This window comes from Populus alba, chromosome 2, assembly GCF_005239225.2.
Source record: "Populus alba chromosome 2, ASM523922v2, whole genome shotgun sequence".
In the NCBI taxonomy this organism is placed as follows: domain Eukaryota; kingdom Viridiplantae; phylum Streptophyta; class Magnoliopsida; order Malpighiales; family Salicaceae; genus Populus; species Populus alba.
In genome coordinates, this window is record NC_133285.1 from 622,071 (window position 1) to 649,200 (window position 27,130).

General features: G+C 34.2%; 2 protein-coding genes across 3 annotated transcripts; both read left to right on the forward strand.

Annotated features, from left to right (window-relative positions):
- The first annotated feature begins 11,666 nt into the window (after window positions 1-11,666).
- On the forward strand, window positions 11,667-14,765 carry LOC118042073 (probable serine/threonine-protein kinase PBL21). 2 transcript variants are annotated; one of them, XM_035049625.2, is made up of 6 exons: window positions 11,667-12,107; window positions 12,328-12,485; window positions 12,639-12,828; window positions 13,319-13,710; window positions 14,000-14,344; window positions 14,599-14,765. In XM_035049625.2, exons 1-5 carry the CDS (start codon window positions 12,008-12,010, stop codon window positions 14,300-14,302), a joined length of 1,143 nt encoding a protein of 380 aa, XP_034905516.1. In that variant the 5' UTR covers window positions 11,667-12,007; the 3' UTR covers window positions 14,303-14,344; window positions 14,599-14,765. The 2 variants fall into 2 exon arrangements, with proteins under 2 accessions (XP_034905516.1, XP_034905517.1); XM_035049626.2 differs by having other exon boundaries at window positions 12,337-12,485.
- Window positions 14,766-20,126: 5,361 nt separating this feature from the next.
- On the forward strand, window positions 20,127-23,479 carry LOC118042074 (probable serine/threonine-protein kinase PIX13). Its single transcript, XM_035049627.2, has 6 exons — window positions 20,127-20,410; window positions 20,497-20,855; window positions 21,683-21,818; window positions 22,235-22,371; window positions 22,462-22,585; window positions 22,814-23,479. Exons 1-6 carry the CDS (start codon window positions 20,200-20,202, stop codon window positions 23,260-23,262), a joined length of 1,416 nt encoding a protein of 471 aa, XP_034905518.1. The 5' UTR covers window positions 20,127-20,199; the 3' UTR covers window positions 23,263-23,479.
- The last annotated feature ends 3,651 nt before the right edge of the window (window positions 23,480-27,130 follow it).

Consider the following 27,130-nt stretch of genomic DNA (forward strand, 5'->3'; position numbering starts at 1 on the left):
AAAAGCTCGTATGTCATTCTCTAATTGATACTGTTTTGCAAAATTTGATTGTGTGAATAACCTTTGCAGATGATCCCAAACCTCTTTTGCTGTCTCATATTTCGCCAACTGCGTACCTATTGAATGCTCAACAGAATTGTTGATCCAAGTAATGATCTTTGCATTATTTGCTTCCCATGTATCTATCAAACCAGCATCCCCCTCCTCAATATTCTTAGGTATCACATAAGTTCCACTAACATACCCCCACATCTTCTTACCCTTAAGGAAATTTCTCATTACATAACTCCAATATGAATAGTTCTTCCCATCCAACCTCACACTCACAGACTGAAGCGAATCATCTCTTTCAGTAGCCATAATCAACAATCACAAATAACCAGAATGCAAAAGCAGCGGAAGACAAAATACTCAATTGTAGAAACTAAACAAATATCTTCTCGAAATTATACGATTACTCCCAAAACACAAAACAAATTTGCAAAAACTGAACGCAGATACCAAATTGCAGAAGCTGAAGGGAAGACGAAATACCAAAATAATTGCAGAAACTGTTGAAATACCTAATTTTGCAGAAGCGGAAGACAAAATATCACTCCAAAAAAAAATTGGATCCGCGAAGCTGTATTTGGGATTAAGCTTCGTTCCATAAAACCAGCTCTGATACCATGTTAAACTAATTGAGATCAAACACAAAAAGGAGGCTAGAGTTCTGAATAAACTGTATATTATGAATGCATAGTCTTAACCTAATTACAAATAAAGTATATATAGGTTAAACTGAAAGTACTATTCTACCCTTAATAAATAAGACAACATAAATATTATTTAACAAAAACTAGTAAAATTAAAGTTTTAACCTCTATATAAAAAAAAAAATTCTCGACCCTTTCAAAATTTACTGAATCCACTGTTAGAGTATTAAATAGCATAACAATCTCAACAAAATCAGGAGCAGATTCAAGCATGGGAGAAAGATCAGAGGAAGATCAGAAGAAGATGAATGAAGATAATCTGTTATGATAATCTGTTATAGCTTCAAATTCAAATACTGCTAGTTTCAAATTTCAAATTCTTTCACTTATCTTATCTTTAAGATTGTACGCATATATATATATATATATATATATATATATATATATATATGTACACTGTAAGTAACTATGTAATGCAGTGAATATAATTTTCTTCATCCTGTGTAAGCTTTCACTTTATTCTAATTCTTTCATGGTATCAGAGCAATCATAGGTTAACACCTGATTTGCCACAGCTTCCGCACATTAAACACAAATCCACTCTTTCTTCTTCTTCATCTCAACTATGACTTCATCTGATTCTACAACTCTTCCCCTGTTCTCTTCACCCCAAAAGATTCAATCCAATTCACAACCAGTCAGCCAAAGACTTGAAGGACATAATTACCTGTCATGGAGTGTTCAGTTTCAAGTTTTTCTTCGTAGCCATGATCTCAATTGTATGATTGATGGTTCTGAAGAGCCACCAACCAGAACTCTTTCAGATCATTCTTCTAATCCAGCCTACGCAATTTGGTTCAAAAAGGATAATTGTGTTCTCAGCTGGCTACTTGCTTCCATTTCTGAGAAGTTAGTTTCTACTGTCTTTAATCTAAAGACTTCCAAACAAGTTTGGGACTCTCTTCAGGCATGATTTTCATCTACCTCAAGATCCCGTATTGCTCTTCTTAAGAGGCAACTTCAGACTCTCGTTCAAGGCAACCGACCATGTTCTGCATTTCTTGAAGATGCTAAACTGTTGGCTGATCAACTTGCTGCTGCAGGCAAACCTGTAGATGAACAAGACTTCATTACATTTTTAATTGGAGGACTTCGTCCCAACTTTACACCCTTTATCACGTCCTATAATTTTGCTTGCCGAGATAAGGATCTATCTTTGGATGATTTTCAATCTGAACTCCTCAGTTTTGAAACATTACTTGAAGCCTCCACTCCCATCCAATCTCATAATTTTGCCTTTGCTGCAAAAGCATCTCATTTTCCAAAAAGGAAACCTGCACTTATTCCTGCCAAATTCCAGCCACATTCTGCATTACCACAATCTCGAGGCCCTTCCAGAATTCAGCCTCATAATGATCGTGTTTCTTCATATGACAGACCACTATGTCAAATCTGTGACAAAACTGGTCATGCTGCATTGGATTGCTTTCAACGGTTTAATTTTTCTTTTCAGGGCAGACGACCTCCTTCTGAATTGGCAGCCATGGCTGCTGAAGCCAATAATACTTTTGAGCAACACACTTGGTATGCTGACAGTGGGGCTAATGCTCACATTACTGCTAATGTAGCCGATTTAACAACTCTGCAGCCTTATGATGGTATGGATACTGTTCAAGTTGGGAATGGTTCAGGTTTGATGATTCAAAATACTGGTTCCTCTTCGTTACATACATCACATAATTCCTTTCGTCTGAATAATGTTTTGTATTGTCCTCAAGCTGCATCCAACCTGTTGTCCATTAATCAATTCTGCCTTGACAATAATTGTTACTTCATACTTACTGGAACTTCTTTTTTTATCAAGGAAAACAAGACCAGTCGACTGCTGCTCCAAGGGTTGGTTGAGAATGGCCTTTATCCAATCACTGGGAATAAGAATTGCACCAAGCAATTTCGTTGCTTTACCTCTAACTTAGGGACCACAGCCACTAGAGATCAATGGCATCAACGCCTTGGTCATCCTTCCGACTCAACTTTAAACTATTTATCTTCTTTCCTACCAATAAAAGAGTCACCTAGCAAATCAAGTATTTGTTCTCCCTGCCAGTTAGGGAAATCTAAAAAGCTACCTTTTAGTGATTCTCAAAGACAATCAGCCAGACCTCTAGCCTTGATTCACACTGATGTCTGGGTATCTCCTGTTACTTCAGTAGGGGGATGTCGATATTATGTTCTATTCATTGATGATTTTAGTCGCTTTACATGGATGTATCCTATGCGGTTCAAAAGTGATGTTTTTTCCATATTTCAAATCTATAAAGATCTTGTTGAAAATCTATTCTCCTGCACAATTCAACAACTACAATCTGATAATGGTGGAGAATACTTATCAACAGAGTTTCAAAATTTTTTGGCTAAACATGGAATATTTCATCGCTTGACATGTCCCTATACATCCCCACAAAATGGAATTGCTGAACGTAAACATCGCCATATTCAAGAAATGGGATTAACCCTTTTAGCCCAAGCTTGTCTTCCAAACTGTTATTGGGTAGATGCCTTTTTTACTTCAGTATACCTGATTAATCGTTTACCAACGAAAGTCCTTAATAATATCACACCTTACTTTGTTCTCCATAAAACTATGCCTCGCTACTCTGACCTGCGCATATTTGGTTGTGCATGTTATCCTTATCTCAGACCATATGAAAAACATAAGTTAGCTTTTAGAAGCAAACAATGTATTTTCTTAGGATATTCAAATCAACAAAAAGGTTATCGGTGTTTAGATTTTGCTACAGGCAGGGTGTTTATTTCCAGGCATGTTGTTTTTGATGAAAACACTTTCCCTCACTTGGATAAAAGTCATTCTTCTGCCACTCCTGCGAGCAACCAGTCTTCAGGTACTACTCTTCCTTCCAATTTAGTTCCTTTAATTTCTCATGCTCAGCATTTCAATTTTACTCCACCTGTTTCAATTTCTTTTGCAACCGAAAGTCCTTCTTCCACTGAAGGTCTGTCCTTACAACATTCCACAATTGCACCTTCAATTCCTACTCCTTCTTCCACCGATCATGTGTCATTATCTGATTCTAGTTTATGTCCTGCTGCATCCCTTGTCATGTCTTCCCCAATATCTCCTATACTGCCTTCTCCCACAGATCCTGTGTCCTTACCTGATCCTATTTCTTCTCCTGCATTGTCTTCTGTACTGCCTAGACAAATGGTTACTCGATCTCAAACGGGTAGTCTTAAACCTAAAGAGTTCCCTGGTTTTAAAACTTTTTATTCTACCCGACATCCTCTAAAAGTTTTCTCCAGTATAGTCATTGAATCTGAACCTACTTGTTTCACAAAGGCAGTATCCAATCCACATTGGAAAGCAGCAATGGGACGTGAATTTGATGCGCTACTGGCAAATAACACATGGTCTCTCTGTCCTAGACCTTCACATACACATGTTGTCAGAAATAAATGGGTGTATAAGCTAAAGAGACATCCTGATAGCAGTATTGATCGCTACAAAGCGAGGCTTGTAGCCAAAGGGTTTGAACAAATTCCTGGTATTGATTACTTTGATACTTTTTCACCAGTAGTAAAACCAACTACCATCAGATTAATCCTTTCTCTTGCAGTCTCATTCAAATGGAATATTCGGCAGTTGGATGTTTCCAATGCCTTTCTGCATGGTATTCTCGATGAAGTAGTATACATGGAACAACCGAAAGGTTATGAAGATCACATCTTTCCTGATCATGTATGCTATCTACACAAGTCTATTTATGGTCTTAAACAAGCTCCTCGAGCTTGGTTTAAACGCCTCTCACAGCAGCTGATTGACTTTGGTTTTTCAGAATCCAAGATGGATTATTCATTGTTTACATATGATTCTGACACTTTACGTATGTTTGTGTTAGTATATGTTGATGATATAATAATCACAGGATCTGACAATCAAGCAATTCATTCTTTTATTGATCAACTACAGACAGTGTTTCCAATTAAAGACTTGGGGGAATTAAGCTTCTTTCTTGGTGTTGAAGCCATTAGAAACCAAGCTGGTTTACATTTGCGACAGACAAAGTATATAACTGATATGCTCAACAGTACCTATATGCTTGGTGCAAGGCCTCTTCGTTGTCCATCATCTTCTGGCTCAAAACTCTCATCTGCTGCTGGTGAACCGTTAGAGAATCCCACTGAATATCGACGAGTTGTAGGGGCTCTTCAATACTGCACAATCACAAGACCAGATATTTCCTACTCAGTAAACCAGTTATGTCAGTTTATGCACTCTCCATGTGCACTTCACTGGATAGCTGTTAAGCGTGTCTTACGCTATCTTAAAGGTACTGTCGAGTTTGGTCTTCTTTACACTCCAGGAACAATCACATTGCATGCCTACTGTGACTCTGATTGGGCAGGCAATCCTGATGACAGGCGGAGCACCACTGGTTATGGTGTGTTTCTTGGCTCTAACCTCATATCTTGGTCCAGCAAAAAGCAGAGTGTTGTCTCTCGATCTAGTACAGAGGCTGAATATAGAAGCATGGCTCATACAACAGCTGAATTGTACTGGCTTCGCATGCTTCTTCAAGAATTGCAAATCACGTTGTCTGCTGCTCCAAGCTTATGGTGTGACAATGTTAGTGCTATTGCATTAGCTTCTAATCCTGTCTTTCATTCACGCACTAAACACATTGAAATTGACTACCATTTCGTCAGAGAAAAGGTGGTTAATCATGATGTTCAAATTCTGTATACCTCCACACAAGATCAAATTGCTGATATATTTACAAAGAGCCATACTGCAAACCGGTTTTGTTTTTTCAGAGACAAACTCTGTGTCTGTCTTCTTCCCCACAGTTTGAGGGAGGGTGTTAGAGTATTAAATAGCATAACAATCTCAACAAAATCAGGAGCAGATTCAAGCATGGGAGAAAGATCAGAGGAAGATCAGAAGAAGATGAATGAAGATAATCTGTTATGATAATCTGTTATAGCTTCAAATTCAAATACTGCTAGTTTCAAATTTCAAATTCTTTCACTTATCTTATCTTTAAGATTGTACGCATATATATATATATGTACACTGTAAGTAACTATGTAATGCAGTGAATATAATTTTCTTCATCCTGTGTAAGCTTTCACTTTATTCTAATTCTTTCATCCACCCCTGCATGCATGCATGCATGTTAATTTGTAATTAACTTATCTGTAGTTGCACTCCACCAAACCTACAATAACCTCTCCTACCCTTCGAATGTTTCTACGTTGGAGAATATTTATTGAGATCAAAGTGTAATTAATTTTCATGTTTTCACAACAATTTCTGTAGAATTTCTAATTTTTAAACTTTTATATACGTATATAGGTAAGCCAGAGTCAATTTGATCAAATAATCAAGAGCACAACGAGGAGGACATGTCATGGAAAATAATTAATTTCTATCTACCAGAAGGACAAATCTAAAGGTAATAGTAAAACAACAAACAAATAATTTTAGAAACTAATAACATTAACACGTCATTTCATAATTATTATATATCACCAAGAAGAAAATATGCAAAAGTCCCTTTTTTTCAATCCCGGGATCACCTGTCCGTGCGATTATCTAATGTTAAGACAATAAAGTAAATATACTTTCAAGTTATTGTTTAATCTGAATTATATTTCAGGTCCTAAATCTCCAGGGTTTAACTATTATGTAGGTATATTTTTAAATTATTGTTTTAAAATTAAATGGATAAATTAAAATCAAGAATTCTAGAAAAATTTAGAATAAAATAAGATTAATACAATCAATTTAAAGTCGTATTTAAAGTCGTGATTTATTTGGTAAAGTTTGGTGTTTTGCATCATCTTGGACGAAATTGACTGTCCTATAGGACCATGATTCTAGTTGGGATTGATAATTTGATATAGGTAGACCACACACACTATTATATCACTGATATTTCTTGTTTTTTTTTAAAAAAAAATTATTTTCGTATTATGAAAATCATCCAGAAGTTTGAACACGAAGAGTCAATGCTATTTTTTCTCTTTTATTTTTTATTTTTTTTATCTTATGATCACCTGGCTGTGCAAAAAGCCGAGAATAACTGTTTATAACACTGTTCTGAAAATAGCTTGACAGGATTCACCATTTTAGGATGGATTAGTGGAATAATAATTTTTTAACTGAAATAACGTTGTTTTATATTATTATTATTATTATTATTTTAAAGTAAGAAATTGAATGCACCCAAATCCAATCTTTTTCTAAACCCTTTTAAAAAGTCAATCTCTTGATTAGGTCTCTGTGATTTATAAACGTTTAAGAGGAACCGAAACTGGTCCAGCATGTCAACGACAGGAAACGGATTGCCTGAGCAGCGAGTGATCTGGGAACCATAGGGCATGGCTTTTGCATCTCCTCACAAGGAAGTTTGGCCTTGATTCCATTGCACAAAAAGTCCATTCCTCGACTTTATGCTCCGACTATCGGCACTGCAAGTGCATCTCATCCTTTAATTGCTTCAGAAGTTATCACCTAATTAATCCAACTTGAACTTGCATATTGTGATCATAATTAACAAATTAAGATATAAAAAAATCTATCAAGTTTGATTGTAACCAATTCTTAATTTGTTGTAATTGAATTTAAATATAGAATTGTTCAATTGTGAATTCACAAGTTTAAAAATTATAGAATTTAATTCCTTTTATTTTATATACTACCATGGTTTCTTAAGAAAAAAAAAAAAATGGATAGATAGGTATTTTTCGGAACCCAATTTAAACATTAATTTCTTATTTTTAATGTAGAAAATCATGTGGGTTAACATCTAATTTATTTTTGTATTTTTTTAGAAATTAAAATCCATATTTAGAATTAAACACTTAAAATGATTTCAAATATAAAATTTCATTAAAATCTTTTTAATATAATTTAATTTAAGGAGTTACAAGCATGCTCTAAAGTCTAAAGACTTACTACACGTGTTGGGATGTTTTACAAGATACCCATTCATTCATGCATGCTATGGTAATTGTCGATTGGTTAAACTGTGTCAAAGAACGATCTCAATCCAATAGCTTAAGCTGTTAGGTAAGGTCTTAGAATATGATTTATATTATTCTTTAACACACTCCTTAAGTGAAAGCACTTTGGACTTGAAACTTGCACGTGTCTATATTATCTTGTGTTTAATTTTTATCAAATAAATAGAAATTGTGAGATTCGAACTCGTGACCGCTTAGTCATCAAAACTCTGATACCAAGTCAAAAAACCATCTCAATCTAATATTTTAAGCTGTTATGTGATGTTTAAGATATAATTTATATTATTTTGTAACATCCTTTTTTTTTTGAAGAGGCATGTAGGAAATTAAATGAATGATGAAATATCACATGAAAGACATGGTGTAAAACATGGGGTTGATTTCTCATGGGCAAATAATATGATGACATCGAAGTTGGGTTGATTTATCATCACAATATTCCACTTTCTACATAATCTTTTCATGTTCTTGCATTTTCTTAACTTTCACGGGTGCAGCCAAGGTGACCATTATGGAAGCTTCTGCACTTCTATGTCGCATTTGTCTGTCTCTCGAAGCTGGACAGTACTAGCCTACTAGCCTCTGACAGCAGCCGGTCCAGAACAAAGAATCTGGGCTGGAAGTGCAGAAGATTAATAGAGAAACATCTACACAGTAAAGTAAGACTTAATAAACCCTAGCCCATTAACAACACTTTACAAAAATGCTGTCCGTGAACCTTTCTCGAGAGGCCATAAATCAATTCTCACCGAATTTATTAGATCTGTTCCGACTAAAGATCCACATCATAGATTGACCTGCTGGTACGGATCGAGTTTCATAAATGTAACTCCACCATTTGATTATGGGATAAAATGACAGGCTTTACTCTTTCGAGAGTATTTTATAGTTTTTTTAAATCTATATTTTCAAATTACAACCGTGAAAACTATCACAATGTAAAATATAAACTAAAATCTTGTTTGGCTGCTCGACTGGGCCATGCTTTAACAAAAAAAATGATTTTTTATGTTAATAGTAAAAATATATTTTTTTAAATAATACTAAAATATTATTTTAATATATTTTTAAAAATAATCGTTACACTGGATCTTGGATAAATTGAACTTTTCTGCTATGGGCAGGGCATGTAAACTGAAGCTGGGTCTACAGTGCTCGGGATAATGTGATGGGTTGCTCCAGCCTCCAACTACTCGTGGCCAAGGCTATATAGTGAGGAATCATTCTCAATGTGGTCCTTCTGATGGCATGTGATCGGCATTAACTGTAGATAAATACAGGACCCGTGATATGGGCCACTCTTTTTATTTTTATTATTTTTTAAAGAGGCTTAATTTAGGTTTTTCTTTCGATGGTGATTTCAGTTGAGGGGGAAAAAAAGGAAAAGAATTCCTATTATTTCCATATATTTATGATTTATTAATTAGCCTTTATTTCTTCTCGGGATGGGATTTAAAAGGTGCAGAAATCTATAACAAACAGGAGTAAATTATACTTGTTAAATATCTTAAATGAACCCTATTTCTATATGATAATCAACCACTATCTGAAAGAACTTAACTAATTCCCCCACCACGAGATTTATTGAGAAAATAAGTAAACTAGTGGCGGTTTATTTAATTTTACTTTTTGAGAAATGGCACCGAAAGGGCATGCAAGAAAGAACAAGGCTCGTCTTTGTGTGACGACGAGGAGGTGGTCAAGAGGATAAAAAGCGGAATCAAACTAACTTTGAGAGAATTAATCATTAGCCGACCGAAAAGTTAATTGATCAATCCAAGGCAGGTGTACCGGCGGATGCAGCAGATCGGTCCCCGTCCCCGCCAGCATTCCCAGACACCACCTTTTCACCCATATCCCCAGAAAAAGAGAGAAGAGAAACTTTCCCAGATAAAAAATTATTATCTCTCAAATCAACCTTTTCATAAGTCCCAATGCATCCAAGTGAATGTTTTAAAGCTGAGTAGTTTTTGTTTTTATTTTTTAAAAAAATATTAAATTGATGATTCTTCTACTAATTTTTTATGATTTTAATTAATTAATATAAAAAATAATTTTAATATATTTTCAGATAAAAAATAATCTGAAAAATAATGCACCCTCGACTCCAAACCATGAGTGTGGTCAACAAGCCACTTTTCACAGCTATTTTCTTATCAAAAGTACCTTTTTTTAGAGCACTGACGTTGCTTTTTCAAAACTAGTGGAAAAACTCTCCATAGACGAGTCTTTGCTGTGGAAAATCTATGAAGAAAACGGGGAGGGGGAATGGAGGCTAGCTGGAGGCTTTAAGAAGATTGTTTTGTTTTTTGTATTTTAAAAATATTTTTACAAAAAAAATTATTTTTTTGTTAAATTTTTGATATGCTAATGTAAAAATATTTTTCTTTAAAATAAATATTATTTAAATATATTTTTAAATAAATAATACTTTAAAAAATAATTTTTATTACAGTATCGAAACAAGCCGAATTTTATGTTAGGAGGAAATGGAACACAATGGTAGCTCACCAATTATTGCCTGGTTTTCTCTTCATCGACCCTCTTTGTGCCTCACGTCACGTCACATCCCATCTGTCTTTTACCAAACAAACTTGACATCAAAAGAATTCAAGATAATCATATGGTTTGATTTAACTGGACTTTTTTTTTTTTTTTTTTTTATGGTGACAGATTACACACGAAATTCTCAGTGATTTTGTCCTGAGAAACTAAAGAAGGATAGATCGAGACAACCTTACACCACGGAAACAAGGGTACCTCACCTAAACAAAGAGGGCCATAAATACCATTTAGTCCCTCTATTCTTGATGCTTGGTTAAACCAGACCACCCATTTTAAATTAGATAGATTCAGCCCCTTTTTATCGGATTAAAGCTGGCTTGATCCTCTTCTTAAACTACGCCACCAACTAAAAAGCAAGATGAGTGCCACGTATCACAAAACAATCCACTGGAGGGTCAAAGACTAGCCTTAACCAGGCCAGAAGGGGTTGACTTGACACGATTGAAAACACAAGGACTTGATTTGCTTGGATGTTAAACATAGAGGCCGTGATCTTGCGCTTAAACAAAAAGTGCTTAACGCGTCTAATCCGAAGATTTGAAGGAACAGGGAGTTGACAGCTCAGTGTCAAGATAGAAGAAAGAGAGAAGCAACAAGGTCAAAAGCGTAAAGGCAACGGCATAACCAAACCAGAACGTTTAAATGCGGGAAGAGAAACAGAGGTGAAAATGGAAGAGCGTAAAGGCAACGGAATATTACTATTTCTATTACTATTATTAGATAATTTAGATGGCGTTTGTGATAGAAAATATAAATACGTACAAAGGATGTAAAGAGATATAATTTTTTATATATTTTTTTTAAGAACATGTAAGCTCATTCCAAAATTATTTTAAAAATATATTTATTTTATTTATTTTCATTCAATTAAACATACAAAGGACATATTTTTGTTTTAAAAACATGTAAGCTCATTTTTAAAAAAAATTTTATGAATTCAAACACTAACATTTTAAGGAATTTTTCGTATAATTACATTATCCAATATAAAACATGGTTTTGAAATTATTTAAAAATAAAATTTAGTTATAATTTTTGTGTAAATTGATTGAAAAACACTCACAATAGCAGTAGTAACAACAATAATAAAAGGGTGCTTGACATTGAGGTTCAAACTGCTTTTGAATTTATTTTTTTTTTAAATTGAGTTCGGTTTATAATTTTTAGATCTTTTTGATGTGCTGATATCAAAAATGATTTTTAAAAAATAAAAAAAATATTATTGGCATGCTTTTCGGCACGAAAAGCTATTTGAAAAGCAACCGCTACCACACTCCCAAACACCCTCTAAGATTAATAATTTATTATTACTATTAACTGCCGTTAAATCTGCCGCTTCATATGTTCTATTTGCTTTTCCTTGACTAGCAGACTAATTTTAGAAGTTCGCGAGAGTTTCTCAAATTTGCCCTCTAAAGATCTGATTTTTCACGGGTGTTTTTCTGAAATTTAGGATCTTAAGAGACACAGACAGCATTGGCATTCAGGGTTTCGTTGTTTTTTCTCTCCTGTCTAGGAGGAGGAGGAGGAGGAGGAGAGAAAAAGAACGGAACTTGTTCGGGCCTTGTCTTTATAACAGAGGTTTTTTGTTCCGATAATGTTGTTTGGTTTCTGCTTTCTAGAATCATAACAAGAACAAAGAAATAATTTTAACTACTATCTCCCCTGCGCGAGTGCGCGTGTTTTTTGGAGTAAGGAGGATGAGCTGCTTTTCTTGCATAAACCCACATCGAAAAGATATTAAGATCGACATTGAACACGCCCCAAGATCTAGTTCTCGATATTCTTCTGGGTATACAGGTTTTTCCCTGATCTCCCATTTGTTCTTGGGTTTGTTTACGTTTTCTTTTGTGTTTGTTTTGTTCTTGTGAAGATAATGTGTAGAGGTTGTTGGTAGCCAGACAGCGAAGTTTAATGTAAATGGTGATTGTCGAATTCCGAACTCTTTTAGGATGTACTTTGGGTTTTATAAGCTGTGTTTTGTTTTTAATTTGCTGTTTGGTTTTTTCATTTTAATAAGGGGATGCAGACAATGGGAAGGGTCAGGGTGCTGAGGAAGGGGCTCGTAGTTTCACATTTCGTGATCTTGCAGCAGCAACAAGAAATTTTAGAGAGATTAATTTGATTGGTGAAGGAGGTTTTGGCAGGGTTTATAAAGGCAGGTTAGAAACAGGAGAGGTAAGTTGCTGTTAAAATTTATGAAATTTATGCTGATTGTGTCAATTAATTTATGAATGCAGGTCCCTTTTTAAGTTTTAAATCGGTTGTCTGTTATAGTTCTGTGGTCAAGTTGTAATAATTTTTATGTGTGGTTTGGTTTTTGATGATTAGATTGTCGCGGTGAAACAACTTAATCAGGATGGTCTTCAGGGGCATCAAGAATTTATCGTGGAGGTTCTTATGCTGAGTCTGTTACACCATTCCAATCTTGTTACCTTGATTGGCTACTGTACTTCTGGTGATCAGAGACTATTGGTTTATGAGTACATGCCGATGGGTAGTTTGGAAGATCATCTTTTTGGTAAATTTCTTTAGCATCATCTTACACAGATTTTTTAACTTCTTGTAATCTTATCCAAGGGTCTAAATTTGTTTAGTTTGTGATTTATTTCATGTCATACGCTCCATTAGGATTGTTTTTGGTGGCACCAAACTTCCTGTCCCACCTTTCCACCCTCTATCCATCCCTTGATATTGGAAACTTGGCTATAAAACCGAAACAGAAGATTGAGCAAGTTATTCTGGTATTACAAGTTTGTCATGTTGATTGTTCTGTTGCATGTGAAATCCTATCATGATAATCCCTGGAATTACGTCGTGGAATGATTACTTCGTGGAATTTCATTTATCTATATGATTTCTCCTTTTCTTGATAGATATATGTTCCCTCATTCTTGTTGGTCTTGATTCAATATAATGTGATGTTTTCGGCAAGGGAGAATTGTAGATAATTTAGACTTGATTTTTAGCTGGCATGTGATTTGATAATTGATACCACAAGTGTTTCTCAGATCTAGAACCCGATAAAGAGCCATTAAGTTGGAGCACTCGGATGAAGATTGCTGTTGGTGCTGCTCGAGGACTCGAGTACCTACACTGCAAAGCAGACCCGCCTGTTATTTATCGCGACCTGAAATCTGCAAATATCTTGCTGGACAATGATTTTAATCCAAAACTATCAGATTTTGGACTTGCAAAATTGGGACCTGTTGGTGAAAATACACATGTTTCAACCAGAGTTATGGGGACATATGGTTACTGTGCCCCAGAGTATGCCATGAGTGGCAAGTTGACTGTTAAATCAGATATTTACAGTTTTGGTGTAGTTTTGTTGGAGTTAATTACTGGGAGAAAGGCTATAGATCGTTCAAAGAAGCCAGGGGAGCAGAACTTAGTTGCTTGGGTGAGTTAAAAACAAGATCTTTTTTCCAATTTATTTTTGTGCAGCTCCAATAGCTCACCCAAGCAATCAGCTTATCTGAGAGTTTAATCATAATTATTTGCTGTGATAAGTGAGCACTTCATGCACCTTCTATCCCCATCTAGATAAATACCAAATCTCAACTTATTTTCCAAATAGTTAGTTCTTTGGAGTAATTTGATTACCCTACTTCAGAAAAATTTCAGACCCCAGACAATTATGACTAATGATAATGTGCTGATTTGTTTTTTCTTCTCAATCTCCTCTGCAGTCTCGCCCGTTTTTGAAAGAGCAAAAGAAATATTGTCAGTTGGCTGATCCTCTGTTGGAAGGGTGTTATCCTCGTCGTTGTTTGAACTATGCGATTGCTATAACTGCAATGTGCCTCAATGAGGAAGCCAATTTTCGCCCTCTTATCAGTGATATACTTGTTGCCCTAGAATATTTGGCTTCACAGTCCCGTGTCTCAGAATCCAGTACTGGTCGAGTACGAGGTACCAATCCATCATTGCCATATTCTGACAGGAAAGCCGTTTCTCAAGAACCAGATTCTAGGAGTAGAGCTTCTATTTAAAATGATCTGGAACAGAAGCTAAAGCCCCTTTATTTCTGCGCTGTAAGTAACCAATTCCCATTGTCTTGAACTATCACCATTTTCTTGCACAATCCTGCCCGTTTCGTTTCCATCCTTGCCAGAATCAAAACTCATTGTGACATAGCATTTTTGTGGTTCATATATTTTGTTGGGTGGTGCATGTTAGGGAGTTGATTTTCAGCTGCACTTGTTATGTTTTGTTTATATTTCCTTAAATGATGCTTGATAGATTGGTCCGTGCTGTAGTCACAAATTCTGTTTCTCTGTGCTTGCAGGTGTCTCATCGAACTTAGAGGGGGAGCCTGTTACGTTTCATACCATGTATATGTTCATCAATACAGTGCGTAAATATGTTTGTTGACATGTATGTATAGACAGACATCTGAGGTTTGGAGTAGTGATTTTTTGTTTATGAAATCATGATGAACTCATGTTTCCTTTATGCCTTCTGAGGTTCTTAATTGCATTGAAGTGAATTCTTTCCAAATGGCATTAAGCAGCAGGCCATCAGGATTGTGTTTAGCATTCTTGAGAGGGATTTGGGATTTTGTTAGATATTTTTGTGCTTTCACTCCTTTCCTTTCTCTCTTCCCCCTTTTGTGTCATTAAACTTAAAATAGGGAATAAATAAAGCACGTAGTATGGATCATAAATCTGGGTTTTTAGCATTTTTGTTTTAGTTCTCTAGGTCTACCGGGCATCTCTAGCTCCACAGGAAAGTGGCTATGCTTCCTTCAAACACCCTCCAAAGTGTTTTATGCTTGATTTTGCTGGAATTTTTTCGGAGCACAGCCTGTTGTTATTTGCTTCATAAAGCTGCAGAAATTGAAAATAGGGGCATGTATTCTCACTTCATAGATGCTTACAATTTCCAACTGAAGGAAACCATTGAGCAGGAGTGTCTCTACTGTCACAACTATCGTATTGCAGTGTTAAGTTCAGAGATCATTCTTTATAATGGACAATATTCACTGTAACTCGCAAGTGATCCCTGAGGAGACCTCCAAGGCCTCCTCCCAATCGTCGAAAATCATATTCTTGTGGCACTAATTAATTATAAAGAATTAGCATTGGATCTTCCGTTCTGCCAGAAATCCAAGAACATATATGCAAATGTGGATTTTGGTATCTTACTGATCTTTGGACAAAATAATCGGATTTTTCTGAAGTTGGAATCTATTGACACAACATGGCACGAGGTAGACGGGTTGATCCTATTGTTTTGACATAACTTTTTTTTTTAAAAAAGTTAACATGTTAATGATTATGTCAGGTTTGGTCCATCGGATTCCTAAATCAATAAAGTTTTTAATTGGATTAACCAAGTTTTTTTTGTATATTTTAATTAGTATCAGTTCAGATTCTAAATTAACTGAATTATACGTCGATTCCTAGACCTGTCCATGTTTTAAAGCAATGGTTAGGAGTGGAGGATGATTGCAATATTTATTTTTCAATCAATATCAATTCAAGCTCTAAATTAATTGAGATTCAAATCAACCCGTTATACCTGTCAATGTTCACAACACTTTCTATCCTAAATATGAACGCAAGAGAGAAGACATTTTTTTCGGTCAAGAAAGAGTTGGGAAAATGGTGCCATAATCAACCACTCAAGTGCCAAAGACTAAACTCAAACACAAGATGCACATTCACATGTATCCTTGAGATAAGAACTCAAGTCTATCATGCCGACCAGACTTAGAAGTAGGGTCCTCATGCATCTGAACAAGGACTAGTGTCTCTTCTTTTAAGAAGTTGCTGTTGAATTTCTCTTTGAAATATATTTTGGCCAACCTATAAAACAATAAAGTCCATGAATTATTATAAACAATGACTTTGTTGCTTCACCTTTTCGACAATGTTTTGGTTTCAAAATTGATATTTACTTAATTTTATTTTTATTTCAGGTTATTAAATTTGGATGGATATAATATATAATTGACTTGAAATGATCAAACCAGATTAACAACTCGGGTCAACTCACAACTCGAGTTAAAACCTTATTTTTTAGTTGTTGTTTTTTTTTTTAAAATCAAATAATATGGTTTTGATCTTTTAAAAAACATTATATTTAATTTAGGTTAATTCTTCCAAACTATAATTTTAATTTTTTCTCGAATTAACCCACTAAACCGGACATTACCCTTAAATAATCAAATAATCATAATGCATCTTAAATGTTTCCTTAAGGATTGTAGAATTTTACTTACCCTAGCCCTTAATTAGAATATGATATTGCCATCATAGGCTTCAGCATCATTAAAAGTACATGACCGGATCCAATATCTTTAACAATATAATAGTCTTCCCTGCCTGCGTTGCCGTGCTTAAGGCTCCGTTTGTTTGCAGGAAAGTGAATTCCTTTTGGAAAGTGAATTCCGGGGAAAGTGAATTCCTGGAAAGTGAATTCTGTAAAAGTATTTTCCGATGTTTGGTAGTGTTATGGAAAATGAACTGGAAAACACTTTCCAGTGTTTGGTTGTATTATGGAAAATGAACTGGAAAATAATTTATTAATGAATTAATTTTTTTTTCAAATTTATCTAATATATATATATATAATTATCTAATATAAAATATTAATCACTTACAATAAAATGAAATCTAAAATGTATAATGATGAATTTTTTATTATATTCTATATTCATACATAGCTTATTTTATAAAATATAATTATATATATCATATCATATTATAGAGAAATAAGCTTGTGAAATGTTTTTTACTATTCCATGAAACTATTTATAATTCCATTAAGTACGAAATATATCCGATAAAAACTATAGTTTTAATAATATTTTTAGCATGTAATAAAATTGGATAAAATATTAAAGTTTAAAATTTACTCTAAACTATTTATTTTTAATGTTAAAAAAAATAGCACACTTAAAAAAAAAAAAAAAAAAGAATCCTACAGGCAAGAGAACTGCACTGTTCACTATTTTTCAGCAAATAGTGTACGCAATACACTGTTCATGTTAATTGCACTATTCATTGAACAGTGCAATTAACATGAACAATTAAGAGAAAATGGCTGTTTTTCAGCACTGGCCACTGTCGGAAAGTGTTTTCCTTTGTTTAATAAAGGAAAACACTTTCCTTTGACAACACTGATTTATTTTCCATCATTTTCCATTGACTTTTTTTCTTGTTGTTGCCAAACACTGGAAAAGCAGGAAAGTGAATTCCAGGAATTCACTTTCCTGTAATCAAACACAGCCTAAGTTTCTGTTCTATATATATAGAGAGAGAGATTCGAGGAAATCATTCTCGAAAAACATATTTTATAGACTCAAATAAACAAGTAAAACAGTAATTGTTTCAGATTCTTATAAAAATTACACATTCTAATTCAAACTTGAAATTTACTATGTAAATTTTAAATTATTTATCGTCACATCATATTACTTGAAGACTTTTTTTAGCGCAAACACAAAAGGGATACATGGACTTTGCAAATGTCAAATCTATATGCAACTTTTAATTTGTCATCATCCACTCTTTTTTCATCTCTATGGTATCCATAGGATTTTTTATTTATTTATTTTTTCTAATCAAATTTCTTGAAGCACGTATGGTTGCCCCACTGCTGATGAATCCTCGTAGAAACATGAGGGCGTGATCCTCCAGAAGAAATACATGTATTTTTGAATTATTCAATTTAGTCCCCCAATCTCCATATCTACTTGCAACATGAACAAGAAATAATTAAGGGACACTTGAGGGTCTAGCTCAGTGGTCAACTGCAAAGCTTGCCTTGCGACTGTCCCGAGTTCGATCCTCAAGAGTACCAGCCTGTCACCCCCGCGGTGCCTTACCTGCCTACTGGGCTTGCAGGATGTTCAGTGGGCCCGGGAAATAGTTGTAATGCGCGTAAGCTGGCCCGGACACCCCGGGTTACCAAAAAAAATAATAAAAAAAAAAAAAAAATTAAGGGACTAGATTATTTTTTTCTCTAATCAAGTTTCTTTTGGATACTTGGTTCCAATTTTTCTTCTCAAAAAGAGTATTTTCAAAAGATTCTTTTTTCCAGATATATAAGTTTTAAAAATATCAGGTATACAATATGCTCGCCAGACTATTAAACATTTTTCAAAGTGATACCATATATATATATATATATATATATGAAGGATCTTGTGTTAGTGGGATTTTACCCGTTCCTCCTATACCGAAGATCTTGATCACCCACCAAGAATTAAGTATTAAGCTATGATGTTTCACTTCATTAATTATAAAATTAAATTGCAGTTAGTGATCCAGTCAAATCAAGCTTTTGAAATTTCGGAATTCCACTAACTGATTAAGTTCACTTAATTATGATACCATTAAGTCGTGATTTCAAGACAGAAAAAAAAGGAGATAATTAAAATAAAAAAATGCATGTTTTTTTGTCATTTATTTTCTTGAAAAGACATAAATCTACTCTGAAATTATCTTATATATATTTATGTCTCTTTTATAAAAAAAAAACATTTTATCCTAATACACTAGCCAAACTCATCCTAGACAATTAATAACAGTGATTATTCTCAATGCTAATTAGTTAGTTTCACCAGAAATTTGGGTGCAGCAATGTGAAAGAATGAAATCACATACAGTTATTCCTTGGGCCCACACAATATATCAGGACAAAAATAAAGAAACATCATCCCTAATCCTGTCGTGTTTCAAGGTGCAAGAATGAACTCTTTCTAACGTACAAGGGAAGCACATATATCCATGTTATTTTGAAATAAACTAAATTAAAACAATATTATTTAAAAAGATATATTGAATAAATCTAGTTTTTCCAGGTCAATTAACTCAATTTATCCATATAAACATGTCGCTGGGTCAACTTCATACCGATAAAAAAAAAATTTTCCTTAGCGTAAAGAAAATTAAACAAATGTTCATGACTAACTCTCTCTTTTTTTTTTGAAGTGTTTTTTTAAAAAAAAAAATTGAAATTTTTTTATTTAAAATTAATATTTTTTTGATATTTTTAAAATTATTTTAATACACTAATATCAAAAATAATTTTTAAAATATAAAAAAATTATTATTTTAATATATTTCTATTTAAAAATACTTTAAAATATAAGCATAACTACACTTGTAAAAATACTCTAAAACGGTGCTTGCACAAAATCTTGAAAATCAACGAAGTACAAAACAAATCAATGGATGGACGATGAATGTGTCAACTATCTATTGCCATTGGTCCAATTGCCTATGCAGGTGATTGGTCGGAGTGATGCAAGTGCCATTGACTTCTGATAGAGGTGTGTTTATTTTTTAATATACTTTAAATTTGAAAATATATAAAAAATAATTTTTTTAAAATAATTTTTTATATCAGCACATATAAAAGAATAATTTTAAATACATTTTAAAAAATCACAAAATATAATTTCAACATGTGTCGCATCTATTTATTTATTTTTATTATAACATAAAAAAAATCTTTTTCAGTATATTTTTTCCATAAAACTATTACATTATAAATAAATAACCAATTAAAGATCACTACTTGTACGTACATTATATGGAATTCATTTCTCTGTTCTTTTGTTCCAAAAAGATTTTATTGAAATTACTCGTCATGCATTCAACCTAAAATCTTTTATATATATAATTGCCTTTTAATTTTTTAGTGATTCTCTAAGTTCAACAACACAATCAAGTCTCCATATATTGCTGTCTAGCTAAACCTAAAACATTTACTAATTACAATACGCACATATTGTAAGCAAATATAATTAAGCTGAGGTGGGGGCATCGAAGGTAACAACTTAAACAAGGAACAGGAAAAGAAATGGAGAGTGCAAGAAGAAAAAGTCCAGATGGTAGCAGCTACAAGTCTCCATCACTGAGATATTTCTCTATCTATGTTACTTCTCGACCCTTTCTTCTGCCTTTCGAGGAACCAACGTAGCCAGTTTATCAGTTCATATCCAAGGCCGGCAGGCCAGCCACAGCGCAGCTCCAATCCAGAGAGACGATATCAAAAATTAACCTCTATCCGCATGGGAAATTGTTGGGGAACTACTCCTGTCACTGACCATGATAGCCCCGCGCGTACGAAGCCTTCTACTCCAGGTAATATTTCATAGATCATTACTTTTTTTTCTTGGATTCTTTGAGATTTAAGGGGGGTTTCTTGTTTTATGTACGTGTTATTGCAGAAACAACATGGAACCACAGCAAAGAAAATGGTCTGGGGAGCAGAAGCAGCAGCCAATGTAAGGCAAAAGAAGATGACAAGATTGGTATGGGTATGGAAAAGAAGGGAAAGGATGGAATAGCGATGATTCCTCCAAGTGGACAGATTATACTGGCACCGAAGGTGTTCACTCTAGCAGAGCTGAAAAGTTCTACTAGGAATTTTAAACCTGATACTGTGCTCGGGGAAGGTGGATTCGGCAGAGTTTTTAAGGGTTGGGTCGATGAGAAGACTTATGTACCAGCTAAAGTTGGTACTGGCATCGCTGTAGCAGTCAAGAAATCAAGCCCAGAGAGCTCTCAAGGCCTCGAGGAGTGGCAGGTAATTTCCCCCCCTTTTCTCCTTCGTCTCCGTACTCCTTCTACCATCGACAAAAGCTGTTAATTTCTGATATTGACTGGACAAGCATGACAACCCTAACTTGATTTGCTTTCAAAAGTTCATACTTGGCCGTGTTCACGCATCATGTTGCCTTTCCATTGATCTTCATATGACGCTCATGCTGACATCTCAAATATTCATATATAGGAATTTTTGTTTTGATTTTTCTTGGTTTCTCGAACGATTGAAATATTATTCTTTCAGGGAAAACTCGTACAGATACATGATTTATACACACACACCAATTCTCAATTAGGTTAACAGCTAATTTATTTTTTAGTTGGATCCCTGATTTATTAGAAACCCTGGATTGCTGTGTCCCCCGTCCATAATATAACTATATTACGCAATAAATTAAACAATGGAATTTTGAAGAGAGAATATATAACAATGCTTATTTTCTTTACAGTGATTTTAGATCATAGAAGGGTCATCTCTTACTAATTAATCATGCATTTTTTTTCATATGTTCTAGTTACAAGAAAAATAAAATAAAAAAGTACGGACTCTTGAAATTAAGAAGAGAAATCATTGTTTGATGATGAAAATAATTAAGTCAACACAACTAAAAAATCATATTTTATATTCTAATTAGAATAAAATTTGCAACGATGTTGTCAATCCTTGACCATGGCAGAAAAGATAAATATATTAAACTGTCGTGAATTGAGAATTTTGCATCACCAGTAGTTTCGTTAATGTTGACCGATTCTGCTATCTCTTTCGCAAAATTTTATTAATTATATATGTTGATTTTGTGGTTGCAGTCTGAGGTGGAGTTCTTGGGGAAATTGTCTCATCCAAACCTTGTCAAACTCTTGGGTTACTGCTGGGAGGATGAACACTTCCTCCTTGTCTACGAATACATGCAGAAGGGAAGCTTGGAAAAGCACCTTTTCAGAAGTAAGAACCCCACGCATAATATTAATTTTAATTCTCGGAATAGAAAAGATAGAAAGAATTAACAACGAAAATATATTTTCATGTATATTTTTTTATTTTCAAATATAAAAATTTACTTTAAAATTGTTACATAAACAATTTTATTTCATGTTCTTATCGTCGTCTCTTTAATTCAAGTATATTTTTTGTTGCTTTTGTATTTTTATTTTTTTTTAACCAAGACACTAACGCAACACAACTTAATTTTATCTAAAAACTCTTTTTGAAAAAAATTCATGTGGGTTGTATTAGTTAGATTTATGAGATTATTCAAGAAGTTAATACTGAAAAGAACAAGAAGAAGCAAGATTGGTGTTTTTTTTTTTTTTTGTCCGAATTAGTTTCACCGATGACATGATAAATTGTGGTTATTGCAGAGGGTGCAGAACCACTTGCATGGGACATTAGGCTTAAAATAGCCATTGGAGCTGCTCAAGGTCTTGCCTTCCTCCACACTTCGGACAAGAGCATCATCTATCGAGACTTCAAGACATCTAATATATTATTGGATGGGGTGGATTTCTTTGTATTTTTGCATTTTTCAGAAATAGACACGCCCACGGCCCCATCTTGACTTGACTCTCTCTTTCCTTTCAATTTCCAGGCCTACAACGCAAAACTTTCAGACTTTGGGCTGGCGAAATTAGGTCCATTAAATGGCGACTCCCATGTTACAACAAGGATCATGGGCACATATGGTTATGCAGCTCCTGAATACCTTGCCACTGGTATTTAGCCCTTCTCCCCCCTCCTCATATTAATCAAGAGTAAATTGTAAATTATTCCCTTTCTATTTCTTAAAATAACAAGACAAAATAAGTTGAAGGGGATTGTTTTTAAAATTAGAGGGATTCTTTAATTCTCTTTTACAAGAGATTAATTTATAATTTATTATATTAATAAAATATTTGACAAGAACAGTACTGATATGTAACAGTTACAACAAAAAATGACAGGTCATTTGTATGTCAAGAGTGATGTGTACGGGTTTGGTGTGGTGCTACTAGAATTGCTGACGGGCCTAAAGGCCCTCGACACCAATCGGCCGAGCGGGCAGCACAATTTGGTAGAGTATGCCAGGCCTCTTCTCTCACAGAGAAGAAAGCTCAAAAAAATAATGGATCCGGGTCTTGAAGAGCGGTACCCTTTAAAAGCTGCAATGCAAGCAGCTGAACTGATACTGCGTTGTTTGGAATCTGACCTGAGAATTCGACCATCCATGGAAGAAGTTTCGGAGATCTTAATAAAGATAAAGGATGTGGAGGAGAAGCCCAAGAAGAGCAAAAGTAGTTGTTCCGATGGAAGTTATGCAAGGAGACAGGAAGAACGTCACCGCCATCAATCTCCATTTCAGCCCAGACAAGGTGGCACTGGTTACAAGGGCCGAGCCTTCTCCTCAGCTTAGATTGGTTCGAGTCAATGGATGGTGCACCCTGGCAATTATGTATGCTTCGTTACTCCCGTCTAGTGTTGCTCTTTTATTTTGGAACTCTGAAGGTGGAACACCTCCATCTCCTGCATGTTTATTAACTGTGTTGTAGAGGTCCAAACTTGTGTAAAACTTATTCACTCGGCCCAGGTGCCTTGTTATTTTGCATTATGAATTTTATTTCTTTTTCTGAGTTGGACTCTACAGAACCGAAATGACTCGAGATTCAATTCGGTTTGTTAATTTTTGAAACTGGACCGAGATAAAAACCGAATAATTTGTCATCTTCTTTGAACCCGGCCTTTTTATCCAAGTAATTCTGACACAGTTAATTTGCTCCTTGAAAAAGCTTGGAAAGCAGAGAACACAATGATTCCGAGTCTCAGATGACAAGAGTTCTGAATTCCAAGTACAAGATAAGAATGAAAGGCTCTTGTAGTGGACAGGACATGATGAGGCCTAGCTTTACAGATTAACTACAGTTCATGTCAGCCCAGCATCGTCTAAACTATCATTGGCAGTGGCAATGTCATGCTCAGGAGTTATGGGCCATCTTTACTGGAGTACTTGATGCTTCCCTAGCCATGGAGTTGAGCTATTCATAATTCTGATCTTGAAAGATTGTGGTCCATGCCTGATGGAGAGACATTTCTAGCGAGCATGGATCGATAATACTCTGGAAAGATGGTAGCCACAGCTTGACCCATGGAAATGCAAAAGCTAAGGTCGTGGTGTTGCTCTCAGGCTCCGGCCAAGCCATTTTCAGCCACGAAGAACCCCGATCGACAACTCAAGTGGATAGTGATGTTTGTTTGCTGACACTCTTGGCTGTGGTTAATGATGTTTGCTTACACTCTTGACCTCTTGAGTTTAAATTTTGAAAGTATAGTCAATTTTATTACCAGATTTATTTATTTTTTAAAAATATTGTCTCACATGTGCCATTCATTACACCTTGGCCGTGCTAGATTCAAAGCAAAACTTCTTGTATCTCTTTATTAGATACATGTGTCATTCATAAAAAAATTGATTTTTATGGAACGCGATGCAAACGGTGTTCCTATATCGTAAATTAATATCATATCATTTAAATATGATATTTAATTTAAATTAACTTTAGTAATTTGTTTCAATAAACTCAAATCAAATAATATAAGATCATATTGATTAGACTGGAATTATACGAGCATAGCTAAAAATAAATAAAGGGGCAAACTATAGGATTAGGTCAAGATATTTCCTTAAGATTTAAATTTGAAAATCTAGTTAAAATTTAAATTTGATTTAGAGGATACCCTTCATCTAAAAAAAACTGGGGGGGCTGTTATGGGTAGGCCTGGGCCTTAGGTCACACGCCCAAATAAAGTGGTGACTGTTTAATTCACTTTAAGCTGTAAAATCTATAGTTTTGCATGCACATAAGTATGCTATGTAAGTTAGTGCTAGGATTAATTAGCATAACACCCATGCTTCTCTTCTACACGTGAGACCTCAAATTGACTCATAAGATATGATTTGATTCCAAGCTAATTACTAATAATTAAACACAGTAATCACGGTTAATTAGAACTAGAAGCATGATTCCACATGCGGCACGCTCTCCGTTGCTGGCCAACCTTTTCTTCTTCTTTTTTTAATCTAAGAGGGCAGTGCTCTCTTTCTCATGATGCTTGGTGTGTCTAAAAGGGATCTTCGTAATCTTCTTTCTTAGTGGGGTGGTGACTGCGGTGGACCCTTTCGTCGGCGCCATTCCATGCTAATCATGACTACATGATGAAGAAGAACCCTTAATTTTCATTTTATTTTCTTTCTTTTTCCAAACCAGTGTTATTAAAACCGATTTTCATTATATTTTCTTTTCTCTAAACTAGCATTATTAAATTCAACCATATCTCATGACTCAGGTATTTAACCTTAATTATTCAATTTTTCCTTTGTAAATATTTTGGTGAAATTTGATGCTTCCATATTAGTTTGCTGCTTCAAGGGTATCGAATATCAACCATTGCTCAAGAGCATCATGGACTAGAAAGCAGGCAGTTGTGTCTTTTCTTGTGGAGTCAAATGCTTAATCATGAGCTATAAAACGCTTCTCCACATTAAGAAATTCCAACTCGAGCATTCATCCAGATATTGTAATTTTATTAACATTCTGTGAGTAAATATTTGGGACAACGGCCCCTTGTAAAAGGGACAGTGACCCTAAAAGTTTTTTACTGACAGAACTGGGAAGAAAATTTCATGGCTCGAGATGAACAGGCCAGTGATTATCCCTCGTTTCATAGCACAAGATCCCAGAATTAGTCCTTGGATCTAGAAACTGGATGCCTCGCGAAGCACGTAGCCTGCTATCTTGTCAAAGGACCACCTTGCATGCCCACGCTCGTCGCCACCCACAAACCACAGTAGACACTGCTTATTTGATGCTCTAATTAGAAGAACTGGATTTTGGAAATTGAGAACTGAGAGCTCAGTTATTAACCCTGGCTCGGTTTTTATTCTAGTTTCAAAAGGAAGTTATTTTGATGAGCTTGGTTAAATTGATTAGTCGTGACTCGGGTTTTGGATCAAGTTATAGCTAGGTTGAGTTTAACAAGTTTTGCTGACAAACAAACTCCATTTAATTAATTTGTTTTGTACATCAAAATTTAATCATATGTGACTAAAAACAAGTTATGTAGTGAAGTAAAAATAGCAATAATAATAGTAAATGTGAATGATATATGAGTAATAGGGTATGATAAAAAAAAAAAAAAATGCAGAAACCAACCAGAATTTCTGTGGTGTTGATGCAATGCAATTAACAAAAACTTTAAAGCATGTGGGAGTTTCATTCTAGCTGAAGATATAGTTTATTATTTTGATATACATTTACCTTTAATTTTTTTTCAGTCTTTTTTCTTGGTTATTGCTGGTAATTGTTAAACATAAATAGTTATTAATTAATTTAATTTAAATACTTATATAAACTTTTAAATTTAAACTTTTAATTTTTTATGTAAAAAAAATATATTAAGACATTCAACATACCTAATTTTTTATATATATATATATATATATATATATAACCACCGGAGAATCATGGAGAATGAGCCAAGAGGATATACAATACGAGGAAGTTCGTCCAAGTTTTATGGACAATGGGTCTCACATTCATACCCCGACACCTACATCAAAATTTAATGAGGTGGTTCAAAATTCTGCTAGGGTCAACAAACCATTGCATGCCTACTTAAATAGTCCTCAAGCTCAAATTCAATGCACGGGGAGCCACGAAAATGTTTTTTTTTTTTATAAATGTTGTTATCATAATTTTTTAAGGTTAATATCAGTATTCGAATCAATATATATATATATATAACTAACGACATCTTCAACTTGAAATTCTAAATTATTGATTTTATATATTTTTTATAATGTTCTGAAATTCTATATGCTAGTAAATAAGGTTATTTAATATTTAAATAATAGTTAATTATATGTTCATGTCAATATTATCTTATCTGAAACTCATGAAGTAAATAATTAATTGTAAAAGACCTAACACCTACAAAACATTTACTTTTAATGGGGTTTAGAGGTTCTCGATATAATAAAATCAGTAATTTTTAGTAGGAGATTATAATAAATGCTAAAATGAGCTTTAAGTTATAACAATATGAATGTTTGTTCTTGTTTTGGTATGATAAATGCTCTAAAAATTAAAGTATAAATGTTTAAAGAATATGAATTATAAACCTTTTACCTAATAGTTTAAATAGTATTTATAGAACCTTATTGTTTTAATAGAGTTGAGGATTAAATAATTATTTTTTTATGATAGCATTAACAGGAGATAAATATA